General features: G+C 44.3%; 1 protein-coding gene across 1 annotated transcript in view; it reads right to left on the reverse strand.

Annotated features, from left to right (window-relative positions):
• Nucleotides 1-10,212: 10,212 nt before the first annotated feature.
• The window catches only part of LOC129824570 (piezo-type mechanosensitive ion channel component 2-like), a 185,795-nt gene continuing 179,741 nt past the window's right edge, over nucleotides 10,213-16,266 (reverse strand). Inside the window, exons 50-51 of the mRNA XM_055884261.1 lie at nucleotides 15,168-15,372; nucleotides 10,213-14,496 (exon numbers count right to left, since the gene is read on the reverse strand). Of these exons, the coding sequence (XP_055740236.1) occupies nucleotides 14,244-14,496; nucleotides 15,168-15,372 (458 nt within the window). The 3' untranslated portion in view covers nucleotides 10,213-14,243. The remainder of the gene's footprint in view (nucleotides 14,497-15,167; nucleotides 15,373-16,266) is intronic.

Here is a 16,266-nt window from a genome sequence, read left to right on the forward strand (position 1 = left end):
AATTGTGTGTGTGTGTGTGTGTGTGTGTGTGTGTGTGTGTGTGTGTGTGTGTGAAGGAAGAGAAACAGAACTGTGTTGACGGTTGAATACCGTTTGTGGCGGTTGAATACCGTTTGTGGGCGGTTGAATACCGTTTGTGGGCGGTTGAATACCGTTTGTGGGCGGTTGAATACCGTTTGTGGCGGTTGAATACCGTTTGTGGCGGTTGAATACCGTTTGTGGCGGTTGAATACCGTTTGTGGGCGGTTGAATACCGTTTGTGGCGGTTGAATACCGTTTGTGGGCGGTTGAATACCGTTTGTGGCGGTTGAATACCGTTTGTGGCGGTTGAATACCGTTTGTGGCGGTTGAATACCGTTTGTGGCGGTTGAATACCGTTTGTGGCGGTTGAATACCGTTTGTGTTTGGAATGGATATACAACAAGAGTCCTGAGTAAGATGAGGCATAGCGAAGATTACATGACAGCACGTTTTAAATTCATCTACCTTGGTGATGGTGTGTAGCATATGGAAAAGATATGTCTTTGTACCTTACCATACAAACAGAGTGGATGTGATAGGATACTTTAAAAGAATAAAAAAAAAAATGTATCTTTGTTCCATATTGTTGATCAAATCCTGGAGACCGTAAAAGTGAGACCATGAAAATGTGATTTTTTGATTCCATTGTGTATTCCCATTATAATGCTCTAATTGGAAAATGTTGTTGTCTAGCCAGAGGTTCTAGCTTCTCCTCTTGTGTAAATAAACATTCAAGCAACTGGACTTCTTCAAGCAAGCAAAAATAGACATCTAGGCAGAGATCTATGTTTAAACGAAGCTTATACATAGGAGAGCCCCGAGCCCTGGTCTATTAAACCCTACAGGAAGGAAGTTCTCCGGGAACAGAGTTGGAGAGCCCTGGTATAGACACTGTAGGTTGTGTTCTGTATTTACTGTGGTTCTACACTATATATATACGCCGACTGCGAGCCAGGCCTAATCGCCCAACATCACTAATGCTCCTGTGGCTGAATGGAAGCAAGTCCCCGCAGCAATGTTCCAACATCTAGTGGAAAGCCTTCCCAGAAGAGTGGAGGCTGTTGTAGCAGCAATGTTCCAACATCTAGTGGAAAGCCTTCCCAGAAGAATGGAGGCTGTTATAGCAGCAATGTTCCAACATCTAGTGGAAAGCCTTCCCAGAAGAGTGGAGGCTGTTGTAGCAGCAATGTTCCAACATCTAGTGGAAAGCCTTCCCAGAAGAATGGAGGCTGTTATAGCAGCAATGTTCCTACATCTAGTGGAAAGCCTTCCCAGAAGAGTGGAGGCTGTTATAGCAGCAATGTTCCTACATCTAGTGGAAAGCCTTCCCAGAAGAGTGGAGGCTGTTATAGCAGCAATGTTCCTACATCTAGTGGAAAGCCTTCCCAGAAGAGTGGAGGCTGTTATAGCAGCAATGTTCCTACATCTAGTGGAAAGCCTTCCCAGAAGAGTGGAGGCTGTTATAGCAGCAATGTTCCAACATCTAGTGGAAAGCCTTCCCAGAAGAATGGAGGCTGTTATAGCAGCAATGTTCCTACATCTAGTGGAAAGCCTTCCCAGAAGAGAGGAGGCTGTTATAGCAGCAATGTTCCGACATCTAGTGGAAAGCCTTCCCAGAAGAGTGGAGGCTGTTATAGCAGCAATGTTCCAACATCTAGTGGAAAGCCTTCCCAGAAGAGTGGAGGCTGTTATAGCAGCACTGTTCCAACATCTAGTGGTAAGCCTTCCCTGAAGAGTGGAGGCTGTTATAGCAGCAATGTTCCAACATCTAGTGGAAAGCCTTCCCAGAAGAGTGGAGGCTGTTATAGCAGCAATGTTCCAACATCTAGTGGAAAGCCTTCCCAGAAGAGTGGAGGCTGTTATAGCAGCAATGTTCCAACATCTAGTGGAAAGCCTTCCCAGAAGAGAGGAGGCTGTTATAGCAGCAATGTTCCAACATCTAGTGGAAAGCCTTCCCAGAAGAGAGGAGGCTGTTATAGCAGCAATGTTCCAACATCTAGTGGAAAGCCTTCCCAGAAGAGTGGAGGCTGTTATAGCAGCAATGTTCCAACATCTAGTGGAAAGCCTTCCCAGAAGAGTGGAGGCTGTTATAGCAGCAATGTTCCAACATCTAGTGGAAAGCCTTCCCAGAAGAGTGGAGGCTGTTATAGCAGCAATGTTCCAACATCTAGTGGAAAGCCTTCCCAGAAGAGTGGAGGCTGTTATAGCAGCAATGTTCCAACATCTAGTGGAAAGCCTTCCCAGAAGAGTGGAGGCTGTTATAGCAGCACTGTTCCAACATCTAGTGGTAAGCCTTCCCTGAAGAGTGGAGGCTGTTATAGCAGCAATGTTCCAACATCTAGTGGAAAGCCTTCCCAGAAGAGTGGAGGCTGTTATAGCAGCAAAGGGGAGGGGACTAACTCCATATTAATGCCCATGATTTTGGAATGAGATGTTCAATAAGCAGGTGTCCACATACTTGTGATCATGTAGTGTATGTATTTCATGTACATTCCTTTTAAAGAAAAATGACCTCCCATTTAATTGATTTATTTAATAAACCTCATCGTCTGTGGTTACAGCCGTGTCATGTTGTTGTGGTCCCTGAGAATACTAGATGTTTGCGTGACTAATGTTTTAAAAAGTGTGCGTCCCAGATGACACCCTATTCCTTACGTAGTGCACTACCTTTGACTAGGGCCCTACATCGTACTCTGCTAAGGGCTCTGGTCAAAAGAAGTGCACTATGTAGGAAATAAGGTGCCATTTTGGGACGGAGCCTGAGAGTTCATTCTAACAAGGTTCTTCCGGAAATGTACCGTGGAAAGGAAGGGCCTTGTAATGGATTTCGAGCTTCTCATTAAGTCTCTGTGTGTATTTTAATGAGAGCGTTAGATCGTCTACCAATGCCTCTGTCCTTTCCTTAGCAATGTCCTGGTTTTAATGCACATCTGTGCTGCTTCTGTTGAGATGTTCCCCCCCCACACTCAAGTGTGTTCTGTGTTTTAGTCACAATCAAAAATTGGGAGTGTACAACATACATGTGTCTATCCAGTGAAAATAAAAGGGATATAAATCTCTTACCTTGTTAATGGAGTCGTGTTCAATGAAAAGTTCCTCCCGTCTCCATGTGTTGCTAGGGAACACTGAATCCTGCTACCTCGAGCATTACAAAGCATTTGTAATCATGTATAATGGCTTATCAATAAAGGCCAATACATTCTGACTGACAATTCATGATTTCTACACCTGTAAGTAATACTGGTTTGGATCTAAAACAAAGAAAAGTTCTTCTGAAAGCTGTAAGTTGACCTTGTTTTAATTGTTGACCATTTAAAACCATACCTTTAAACATACAACTGGGCCATTAACCATACCTTTAAACATACAACTGGCCCATTTAAAACCATACCTTTAAACATACAACTGGCCCATTTAAAACCATACCATTAAACATACAACTGGCCCATTTAAAACCATACCTTTAAACATACAACTGGCCCATTTAAAACCATACCTTTTAAACATACAACTGGCCCATTTAAAACCATACCTTTTAAACATACAACTGGCCCATTTAAAACCATACCTTTAAACATACAACTGGCCCATTTAAAACCATACATTTTAAACATACAACTGGCCCATTTAAAACCACACCTTTTAAACATACAACTGGCCCATTTAAAACCATACCTTTTAAACATACAACTGGCCCATTTAAAACCATACCTTTAAACATACAACTGGCCCATTTAAAACCATACCTTTTAAACATACAACAGGCCCATTAAAACCATACCTTTAAACATACAACTGGCCCATAGCCATACCTTTTAAACATACAACTGGCCCATTAAAACCATACCTTTTAAACATACAACTGGCCCATTAAAACCATACCTTTTAAACATACAACTGTGCCATAGCCATACCTTTTAAACAAACAACTGGCCCATTTAAAACCATACCTTTTAAACATACAACTGGGCCATAGCCATACCTTTTAAACATACAACTGGCCCATTAAAACCATACCTTTTAAACATACAACTGGCCCATTTAAAACCATACCTTTTAAACATACAACTGGCCCATTTAAAACCATACCTTTTAAACATACAACTGGCCCATTTAAAACCATACCTTTAAACATACAACTGGCCCATTTAAAACCATACCTTTAAACATACAACTGGCCCATTAAAACCATACCTTTAAACATACAACTGGCCCATTTAAAACCATACCTTTTAAACATACAACTGGGCCATAGCCATACCATGTTTGTTTAAACCTTTAACCCTGATGTGGTGTTCATGTTTTTGTTATTCTCCTAATGTTCACGGGTCTGATGGACCCACAACATTATTGGGTTTTTAAAACTATACAGCCATAACAATTTACATAAAAACACTGCACATTTGTGGCCTGCTGGAGGTAATTTTGCAGGGCTCTGGCAGTGCACCTCCTTGCACAAAGGCGGAGGTAGCGGTCCTGCTGCTGGGTGTTGCCTTCTTACGGCCTCCTCCACGTCTCCTGATGTACTGGCCTGTCTCCTGGTAGCGCCTCCATGCTCTGGACACTACGCTGACAGACACAACAAACCTTTTTGCCACAGCTCGCATTGATGTGCCATCCTGGATGAACTGCACTACCTGAGCCACTTGTGTGGGTTGTAGACTCCGTCTCATGCTACCACTAGAGTGAAAGCCCTGCCAGCATTCAAAAGTGACCAAAACATCAGCCAGGAAGCATAGGAACTGAGAAGTGGTGTGTGGTCACCACCTGCAGAACCATTCCTTTTTTGGGGGTGTCTTACTAATTGCCTATAATTTCCACCTTTTGTCTATTCCATTTGCACAACAGCATGTGAAATTTATTGTCAATCAGTGTTGCTTCCTAAGTGGACAGTTTGATTTCACAGAAGTGTGATTGACTTGGAGTTACATTGTGTTGTTTAAGTGTGCCCTTTATTTTTTTGAGCAGTGTATATAAAATGTGATTTTTATAAATAAAAATATATCAAGACATGGGTGGAATAAATCATGTTTATCTTGAACAAATATAATTGGAACAAGGTTTTCGTCACTATTGATGTTTATTTGAACTGAACAAATTGTAAGGACACATTTTACACACAGTATTTTATGGAAATGAGCCCCATTGAACACTAATTAAGGCTGGTCTACACGCCACATGAGGGACAGAGTTTTACGATGTGTGTGTGTTGCTAATGTCTTTACTGCACGTGTACTGTGTATTCCTGTCCTCCTTTGGGTCCACACACATCGCAGTCCTTCTTCTTGTTGCTACCGGCTGCAATCTAGAATGATGGAGAAAAAAAAAACACTTAGTTCAGGAATTTTTACTAACATCTCATTCACTCACATATATAGTTACAGCAGACCAAGGTAGGAGAGTCCAGACACACACACATGCAACAACATCACTCACACTTACTTCCTGTATTGGAGTTATTGGTTCTGTGGGTCGGGGCGGATGGGGCACCAGCATCCTCCTCACGATGGTTGCAGAAGCTGGGGTCCTTGGGATACGTTGCCTCCTCTGGATTTGAGGTCTTACCAGTGCCTTGCCCAGCTCCTCGAGAAAGAGACGTCTCCTCTGGATTTGAGGTCTTACCAATGCCTTGCCCAGCTCCTGGAGAAAGAGCCGTCTCCTCTGGAGCTTCCCTCTGTTCCAATCTGGGTTCAACACCATCCAGATGACAAACGCGTTGTACGCCGAGATGTCCAAGATGTTGAAGTATATCACAAGATGCCAGCGTAGGGTTCTTCTTTTGCAGATGTAGCCAGTCACCAGCTTGTCTAAATTGTCCACCCCTCCTTTTGTGGCATTGTAATCCATTAATGACTTCTGGTTTTTGATGTTCCTGGCCACAGATTATCCCATCCCTATGCAGCGTACTCATGAGTACCACATGTTTGCCTTTCTTTGGCACGTTGTTCACTAGGGACGTGTCGGCCGTGAACACAAACTAAGAGGAATTGATAGGCCTGTTCCGTGTATTCAACAGCTGTGGGAGCTCTGGCTTGTTTTTTTCATACTGTTCCTACCATCGTCAACTTCCTCTTGAAAAGCTCCTGTCCCAGCTTGTACGAAGTAAAAGAGTTATTGCATGTGATGATGTGAGCCACGGAGTCCCTGTGTCATGTCCAGGACAACCTGCATCCCTTGGTTCTTCTCAGAGGCTCCTCCATCTTGCTTCCCCGTATACACTTGCAAGTTCCACTCACATGATGAAGCAGCATCACAGGCAGCCCAGATCTTGATGCCATATTTTGCAGATTGAGACGGTATGTACTGTCTGAATGGGCAGCGGCCCCTAAATGGCATAAGCTGCTCATCAACAGTAACATTAGGCCCAGGGTTGTAAAACAGAGGAAGGCGGTCCACCCACTTGTCCCACACTGACCTGATTACAGCTAGCTTGTCTCTCTGCACTGACCTGATAGCAGCTAGCTTGTCTCTCTACACTGACCTGATAGCAGCTAGCTTGTCTCTCTACACTGACCTGATAGCAGCTAGCTTGTCTCTCTACACTGACCTGATAGCAGCTAGCTTGTCTCTCTGCACTGACCTGGTAGCAGCTAGCTTGTCTCTCTACACTGACCTGATAGCAGCTAGCTTGTCTCTCTACACTGACCTGATAGCAGCTAGCTTGTCTCTCTGCACTGACCTGATAGCAGCTAGCTTGTCTCTCTACACTGACCTGATTACAGCTAGCTTGTCTCTCTACACTGACCTGATAGCAGCTAGCTTGTCTCTCTACACTGACCTGATAGCAGCTAGCTTGTCTCTCTACACTGACCTGATAGCAGCTAGCTTGTCTCTCTACACTGACCTGATAGCAGCTAGCTTGTCTCTCTGCACTGACCTGATAGCAGCTAGCTTGTCTCTCTACACTGACCTGATTACAGCTAGCTTGTCTCTCTGCACTGACCTGATAGCAGCTAGCTTGTCTCTCTACACTGACCTGATTACAGCTAGCTTGTCTCTCTACACTGACCTGATTACAGCTAGCTTGTCTCTCTACACTGACCTGATTACAGCTAGCTTGTCTCTCTGCACTGACCTGATAGCAGCTAGCTTGTCTCTCTGCACTGACCTGATAGCAGCTAGCTTGTCTCTCTACACTGACCTGATTACAGCTAGCTTGTCTCTCTACACTGACCTGATTACAGCTAGCTTGTCTCTCTGCACTGACCTGATTACAGCTAGCTTGTCTCTCTACACTGACCTGATAGCAGCTAGCTTGTCTCTCTGCACTGACCTGATAGCAGCTAGCTTGTCTCTCTACACTGACCTGATTACAGCTAGCTTGTCTCTCTGCACTGACCTGATAGCAGCTAGCTTGTTTCTGTGCACTGACCTGATAGTAGCTAGCTTGTCTCTCTACACTGACCTGATTACAGCTAGCTTGTCTCTCTGCACTGACCTGATTACAGCTAGCTTGTCTCTCTGCACTGACCTGATAGCAGCTAGCTTGTTTCTGTGCACTGACCTGATAGCAGCTAGCTTGTCTCTCTACACTGACCTGATTACAGCTAGCTTGTCTCTCTACACTGACCTGATTACAGCTAGCTTGTCTCTCTACACTGACCTGATTACAGCTAGCTTGTCTCTCTGCACTGACCTGATAGCAGCTAGCTTGTTTCTGTGCACTGACCTGATAGTAGCTAGCTTGTCTCTCTACACTGACCTGATAGCAGCTAGCTTGTCTCTCTGCACTGACCTGATAGCAGCTAGCTTGTCTCTCTACACTGACCTGATGGCAGCTAGCTTGTCTCTCTGCACTGACCTGATTGCAAATAGCTTGTCTCTCTACACTGACCTGATAGCAGCTAGCTTGTCTCTCTACACTGACCTGATAGCAGCTAGCTTGTCTCTCTGCACTGACCTGATAGCAGCTAGCTTGTCTCTCTATACTGACCTGATAGCAGCTAGCTTGTCTCTCTACACTGACCTGATTACAGCTAGCTTGTCTCTCTACACTGACCTGATAGCAGCTAGCTTGTCTCTCTACACTGACCTGATAGCAGCTAGCTTGTCTCTCTACACTGACCTGATAGCAGCTAGCTTGTCTCTCTACACTGACCTGATTGCAGCTAGCTTGTCTCTCTACACTGACCTGATAGCAGCTAGCTTGTCTCTCTACACTGACCTGATAGCAGCTAGCTTGTCTCTCTGCACTAACCTGATAGCAGCTAGCTTGTCTCTCTGCACTGACCTGATAGCAGCTAGCTTGCCTCTCTGCACTGACCTGATAGCAGCTAGCTTGTCTCTCTACACTGACCTGATTGCAGCTAGCTTGTCTCTCTACACTGACCTGATAGCAGCTAGCTTGTCTCTCTACACTGACCTGATAGCAGCTAGCTTGTCTCTCTGCACTAACCTGATAGCAGCTAGCTTGTCTCTCTACACTGACCTGATAGCAGCTAGCTTGTCTCTCTGCACTGACCTGATAGCAGCTAGCTTGTCTCTCTGCACTGACCTGATAGCAGCTAGCTTGTCTCTCTACACTGATCTGATAGCAGCTAGCTTGTCTCTCTGCACTGATCTGATAGCAGCTAGCTTGTCTCTCTGCACTGATCTGATAGCAGCTAGCTTGTCTCTCTGCACTGACCTGATTGCAGCTAGCTTGTCTCTCTGCACTGACCTGATAGCAGCTAGCTTGTCTCTCTGCACTGACCTGATTGCAGCTAGCTTGTCTCTCTGCACTGACCTGATAGCAGCTAGCTTGTCTCTCTGCACTGACCTGATAGCAGCTAACTTGTCTCTCTGCACTGACCTGATAGCAGCTAGCTTGTCTCTCTGCAGCCAAGCTGGTCTGGTGTCTCGGGTATCGAAGTGGATAATCCTGGAAATAATGTGGTTTTCCAGAGACATTGTTGCACAGAAATGTTATCTGCCAGTTTCTGCCTCCCACAGGGATTCTGTGGATTCCCCCGTTGGATCTGAAAACACCAGCAAGGATAACAACCCCTAAACTATGCATGTAAATTAGTTTGGTCCGTCTCTCTCCAAAAACATGCCTTTCCTCCAAATTAGTGCAGTTCAGATTGATTTTCTGGATGGTGTCTGGGATGAACAGTTCAAAAGAAGACTTTATGTTCTGCACATGAGTAACCGCCATCCGCGTCGGCCCTGGTTGCCTCCTCATCCCATTGGCAGCCATGCGAGGAGGCTCATTCCTTGGGCAAGAAGACCATTCAATTTCACAATTTTTTTTACATCCATATTTCTCCTGCAGGCTGCTGACGGGCTGGTCCTGGGGCTGGTTGCTGACGGATTGGTCCTGGGGCTGGTTGCTGACGGGCTGGTCCCGGGGCTGGTTTCTGACGGGCTGGTCCTCGGGCTGGTTGCTGATGGGCTGGTCCCGGGGCTGGTTGCTGACGGGCTGGTCCTTGGGCTGGTTGCTGATGGGCTGGTCCTTGGGCTGGTTGCTGACGGGCTGGTTGCTGATGGGCTGGTCCTTGGGCTGGTCCTTGGGCTGGTTTCTGATGGGCTGGTTGCTGATGGGCTGGTCCTGGGGCTGGTTGCTGATGGGCTGGTTGCTGACGGGCTGGTTGCTGATGGGCTGGTCCTTGGGCTGGTTGCTGATGGGCTGGTTGCTGATGGGCTGGTCCTTGGGCTGGTTGCTGATGGGCTGGTTGCTGAAGGGCTGGTCCTGGGGCTGGTTGCTGAAGGGCTGGTCCTTGGGCTGGTTGCTGATGGGCTGGTTGCTGATGGGCTGGTTGCTGAAGGGCTAGTCCTGGGGCTGGTTGCTGAAGGGCTGGTCCTTGGGCTGGTTGCTGATGGGCTGGTTGCTGATGGGCTGGTCCTTGGGCTGGTTGCTGATGGGCTGGTCCGTGGGCTGGCTGAGGGTCAATCTCATCCTCTTCTTCCAACTCACTGTCAGACCCCGAATTGACAGAGACATGATCCTCATATTCTGAAAATGTTTCATCTTCCAAAGTGGAAGACGCTCCTTCCACTAGCTTCTCTCTCTGCAAAAATCATTTCTAATTCCCTCTGAGCAGAGATTATTTTTGCCATACTGATTGATCGGGGTAAGGAGCCACACATGCAAAGCTATTTATTTGTTATGTCCCTCCCCCAATTTGCACCTGCTGGGGTAGAGTGTAGGGAAAATACAGATTTTCTTTTTTACAATGTCTTGAAATAATATATTTTAATAACATTGTGCAGGTTACCGTAAGACATTGTGTAGTTTCACACACTACAAAGGTTAAAGAGTGCGAGAAAAGCGGGAGACAGGCAGACAGGCAGGGAGCCGGACAGGTTGTTGGTGCTATGTTGAAACAGCAGGCCCAGGGAGGAGGAAGACAGAGTGAAGGCACACAGCAAACCTTTTTGTTTAATTTTTTACTTCTTTTCACCTACACACACACTTTCCCACACTTTTATTACCCTCCAGTGGACCAGAACACCACATATGTAATATAAACGTGTAGAGGGTGGGGAGGGCACAGTGTTCACTAAATGAAAGTGAGGTTATTTGACATATTCTTCACAGAAAATGAGCCAAAGCCAATGAGTCACAGGTTGAAAAGATGATTAATTGTATCATTTTTCTTTTTTGTAAACATTGAAAATGGATCCCCACAAACCCAAACATCATACAAGGGTTAAACATACAACTGGACCATTAGAACCTACCCATTGAAAATGGACCATAACTATACCATGTTTTATACCTTTAAACATACAACTACTTTTATTAAAGCTCCTTTAAGACATAGAGACAAAATGACCGTTTACATGTAATCCCACCTCACCTCCCTACCCTCCCTCCCTAAAACTGTTATGTAATGTAATGGAAAATGACTCATGACAATACTGGACGTTTTCTTTCATGCTACAATGTCCTCTGATGCATAGCTCGGAAAACCAAAGGTCCAAACAAAACCAATGCGTGTTTGTGTTTCGTATGAATGGTTATTTTCTCCATTTCTTATCTTAGAATGTTGATGAAACTCAAGTGATACTTCCTATTGAAGTCATACGGAAGTCATTCTGTACACGAGGTCAGAGTTCTACAAATCGGTGGACGAAGTTGAACAATGGATGAGTCCAGCAACAGTGTCCATGAGAACACTCCAGACAGTCGAGTAGCTTCATGATACAGTATATACTCTTTATTCAAAATACACCCACTGCCCTGGGCTTGGGTCAAACTGTAGCAAATAAACTGTGTGTCTGAGGAGAAGCCCATCTCCTCTCTAAATGTGTCCTTGGAGCCAGAGAGAACAGTATAATAACATGATCTAATAGCAGCTGTATCCTGAACAGAGCCTGTATTCAGCGCTTGAAATGGATTGCAATACATGTCAGTACTCCTTTTTAGGTGCCGGTAACTCTTTATATATAGGTGCCGGTACTCTGCAATACTTTGAAGACAATTTTCTATAAGAGGTGCCAGGACTCAGTTAGGAGAAGATCTGAGGGCTTTGTACAGGCCCAATTGCAGCAACTCTTCCCCGAGTGGGTGAAAACGCGCTTTGGGGTATGAAATGTCACTTCCTTATGTTATGAAGTACATTTTTTACAAAGAATCGTACAGTGGAGTTCTTTCTCTAACATTTCATTAACAGTATATCCAACAAGTTGGATTTTGCAACCTATAATACATCCGATAATAAGCAACAAGCTCTGTTGACAGTGGTGCAGCTTTCGCGCAGCAACTTTGGGGGGATTTTACAATGTTGTGATGGTCGACTTCAAAGTTGTTTCCACGGGACGCAAAAAAAAAAAAGCTAAATGACCATGACATGAGCGGTACGCTCTATGCTCTGTTGACCTTTCACAGGAAGTTCGCATTAATATGAAAAGCATATGCTAAAATATGAAAATAGTACATGTCAAAATCGATATCTTTCTTACTTTTATGTTGTTTTATGTCCGGTGGAGTCTAGAAGAAAGATGAGGAGTTCAACAGTGAGCCTGTCAGTTAAACTTAATCCTTTCACAGACTCTAGTCTCGCTGACACCATGCAGTGTAATTTTCCTGATTTTTGACCACTTCTTCTCTCTGGCCTCCATTGATTTAGTCACCCTAATTCTGGCCATCCCACAAGGGTTAAAAACACCATGAGGTTTGGACCATTGGTTTTCTTAGAGGAGCATCTACATAATTAACATATTATTGTACCCATTGGTCAAAAGATGCGTTAATATGTAATGACCTACTTTTGACCAGATCCTTATATGGGCCTTGATAAAAACATACTGGAATCGGGTTCTAATTTGGATAAAGACAGGTTCTTCTTCTCAATTATTTACAGACAGTCTGGAGTGGTTCCCCCCTGGCTAATATGCAGGAAATAGGAAATAGACCAACAGGAAATAGACCAACTAGGAAATAGACCAACAGGAAATAAACCAACAGAAAATAGACCAACTAGGAAATAGACCAACTAGGAAATAGACCAACTAGGAAATAGACCAACTAGGAATAGACCAACAGGAAATAGACCAACAGGAAATAGACCAACAGGAAATAGACCAACAGGAAATAGACCAACAGGAAATAGACCAACTAGGAAATAGACCAACAGGAAATAGACCAACAGGAAATAGACCAACAGGAAATAGACCAACATCAGTCTTGATTCTATCACAGTTTTTGTTTTTATATCTTCTCAGCTTTTTATGACCTTTAAGTAGGTAAATCAATTCAACCGTCTATTAGCTACCAAAACAACATATTAAAGTTTCTATACTCTAAACATTACATTGAGTAAAAGTTAACCCTTTTTTTGGTGAAACAACAACTCCTGTCTTTTCCTGAGAAATCATTAACACAAGTTTAGTTTCTCATACAAACAAACAAAAAATAATGCAAGTATAGATTGTCGTTAGCGTCTTTAGAAGTAGCTCTCTGTTTTAGACATGAACAAGATGGCGTAGTCGCCTGCGATCATAGTCAAAATGGTCGTCTCGTATGTAGCAATGACAACATCCTTCAAAATGGTCGTCTCGGAGGACATGAAGAAGAGCTCTATAATATTGCACAATCCCATGAACCAGGAGCTCCAATCAGGAAAAGGTTGGCAATCTAAAACGACCAATCCTGTGTAAGTTCCTCCTCGTGGTCATCATCCATTGGTGGGAAGCCCTTTTTAAAACACTGACCTGTATAATCCACACTGCTGTCGGGAAAAGACAACGAGGAACGATACAGGGAGTTAGTTGTAGTATTTGACACATCGTTGGTATAAAGTAGAATAGTCACGCCAGTACTTGAATCGCATACCACCAGAGCTTTGTAAATAGTATTTAACCTCAACCATATGTCCTCTCAGTGAAGACCCCGTTCTTTGTCCCAACTTTCATTGTTTCCTGACGCCTCGGTCACGTTATTTAAGCAATTGTGTTCTAAGGCGGTGTTTCTCAACCGTTTTCTCAATAGGAACCGGCAAGCTTTGGTCCTTCCTTCCTTACATAAAATAAATCAATGACACTTAAGAAGAGTTCTCAAGTCAGTCGGTAACATCAACGTCCCAGAGACTGGTCCAAATATTCACCGACTAGTCAGAGGTTGAGAAACACTGTTAAAGCGGATAACTACCCCTTTACAGCCAATCAATCAATCAATTTTATTTTATATAGCCCTTCGTACATCAGCTAATATCTCGAAGTGCTGTACAGAAACCCAGCCTAAAACCCCAAACAGCAAGCAATGCAGGTGTAGAAGCACGAGCTCACTGAGTCTTTTCCCTGGTCCATTTGATCATAGTCTCAGGCTCACTGAGTCTTTTCCCTGGTCCATTTGATCAGAGTCTCAGGCTCACTGAGTCTTTTCCCTGGTCCATTTGATCATAGTCTCAGGCTCACTGAGTCTTTTCCCTGGTCCATTTGATCAGAGTCTCAGGCTCACTGAGTCTTTTCCCTGGTCCATTTGATCATAGTCTCAGGCTCACTGAGTCTTTTCCCTGGTCCATTTGATCAGAGTCTCAGGCTCACTGAGTCTTTTCCCTGGTCCATTTGATCATAGTCTCAGGCTCACTGAGTCTTTTCCCTGGTCCATTTGATCATAGTCTCAGGCTCACTGAGTCTTTTCCCTGGTCCATTTGATCATAGTCTCAGGCTCACTGAGTCTTTTCCCTGGTCCATTTGATCATAGTCTCAGGCTCACTGAGTCTTTTCCCTGGTCCATTTGATCATAGTCTCAGGCTCACTGAGTCTTTTCCCTGGTCCATTTGATCATAGTCTCAGGCTCACTGAGTCTTTTCCCTGGTCCATTTGATAATAGTCTCAGGCGAGCGATAGAGGAAGATGAGTTTAGCGTACATGTCTTCCTCCAGGTCCAGCTCTCCCGTCTCTCGGACCAGGAAGATGTCGGTGCACAGCTTCAGGATGCGGTCCACGTTGGGCAGCTCCTCGAACATGATGGTGTGGGAGACTCCGCTGAAGAACTCACGGACAAACTTACCGATGACCAGCACCACGGAGGCATAAAGACCCATGATCCTGGAGGGACAGATCCATACACACGTAGTTAATGTAGTTATGCCCGTTATACACAGCGCAGTACAGACTATACGTTTTTCTTATTCAACATCTATGGTGACTTGACTAACTGTATCTGTGTTGGAGTAATGAGAAAACGAGCATGTTGCTCTTTTGCACCCCAGTATCTCGACTTGCATATCATCATCTGTACACACATCACTACAGTGTTTAATTGCTAATTTGTAATTATTTCGCCACTATGGCCAATTTATTGCCTTTACCTCCCAATTCTTACTACATTTGCACACACTGTATATAGATTTTTCTATTGTGTTATTGACTGTACGTTTTTTTTTCTTCCATGTGTAACTCTGTGTTGTGGTTTGTGTCGCACTGCTTTGCTTTATCTTGTCCAGGTCGCAGTTGAAAATGAGAACTTGTTCTCAACTGGCCCTACCTGGTTAAATAAAGGTGAAATAAAAAATAAATAAAATAAAAATTGACTGGTACACCTGCACTACAGGGCCTGTCTGCTATGTAATGGGATGGACACAAGCTACTGCATGGTTATTGGATGACTTATAGGAGCCGATAGTTTCACGGGATCAAATGAAATACTTGTGTGACGTGATGCTATGCTATATTATGCCATTCCATGCTACGCTATGTTATGTTTTCTGTCTACTCACCCGTATCCAGCCAGGAAGCCCAGACTAGGAGGGCTGACCTGGTCACTAAAGACATAGAGCTCCAGCCCAGCGTCGTACAGGTGCTTGGGCCGACGAACGTTGATCTGTCCCGGACTAGTCTGGTTCACGATCCACCACTCCTGGACTTCCGCCGAGTCGTTATGGGAACGCTCCAACGCCAAAGTGATGCTCATGTACACCTTCTCTGAATTAATATAATGAAATAGAATATAATAAAATATAACAAAATAGAATATAATAAAATAAAATAACATCTTATATTGAATGCTCTGGAGGAGGAGCAGAATGAGCATTTCTTTGGTAATGTGGTAAGGTACCTTTTGGCTTCAAAATAATATGATTGACAACAAACGCAGTGACACAACACGATAACACAATAATATGATTGACAACAAACAAAAACATTACAAACACCACGATCACGATCAGATATAAAGATAGACTGTCTTGTTTTTAATGTCTTATTTGTCTTATTATAATGTCTTATTATATACACTGCTCAAAAAAATAAAGGGAACACTTAAACAACACAACGTAACTCCAAGTCAATCTCACTTCTGTGAAATCAAACTGTCCACTTAGGAAGCAACACTGACTGACAATACATTTCACATGCTGTTGTGCAAATGGAATAGACAAAAGGTGGAAATTATAGGCAATTAGCAAGACACCCCCAATAAAGGAGTGATTCTGCAGGTAGTGACCACAGACCACTTCTCAATTCCTATGCTTCCTGGCTGATGTTTTGGTCACTTTTGAATGCTGGCGGTGCTCTCACTCTAGTGGTAGCATGAGAGGGAGTCTACAACCCACACAAGTGGCTCAGGTAGTGCAGCTCATCCAGGATGGCACATCAATGCGAGCTGTGGCAAGAAGGTTTGCTGTGTCTGTCAGCGTAGTGTCCAGAGCATGCAGGCGCTACCAGGAGACAGGCCAGTACATCAGGAGACGTGGAGGAGGCCGTAGGAGGGCAACAACCCAGCAGCAGGACCGCTACCTCCGCCTTTGAGCAGGAGGAGCACTGCCAGAGCCCTGCAAAATGACCTCTACCATGATCTCTATATGGCACGCTGTCCAT

This window comes from Salvelinus fontinalis, chromosome 26 (assembly GCF_029448725.1).
Source record: "Salvelinus fontinalis isolate EN_2023a chromosome 26, ASM2944872v1, whole genome shotgun sequence".
Classification (NCBI taxonomy): Eukaryota; Metazoa; Chordata; class Actinopteri; order Salmoniformes; family Salmonidae; genus Salvelinus; species Salvelinus fontinalis.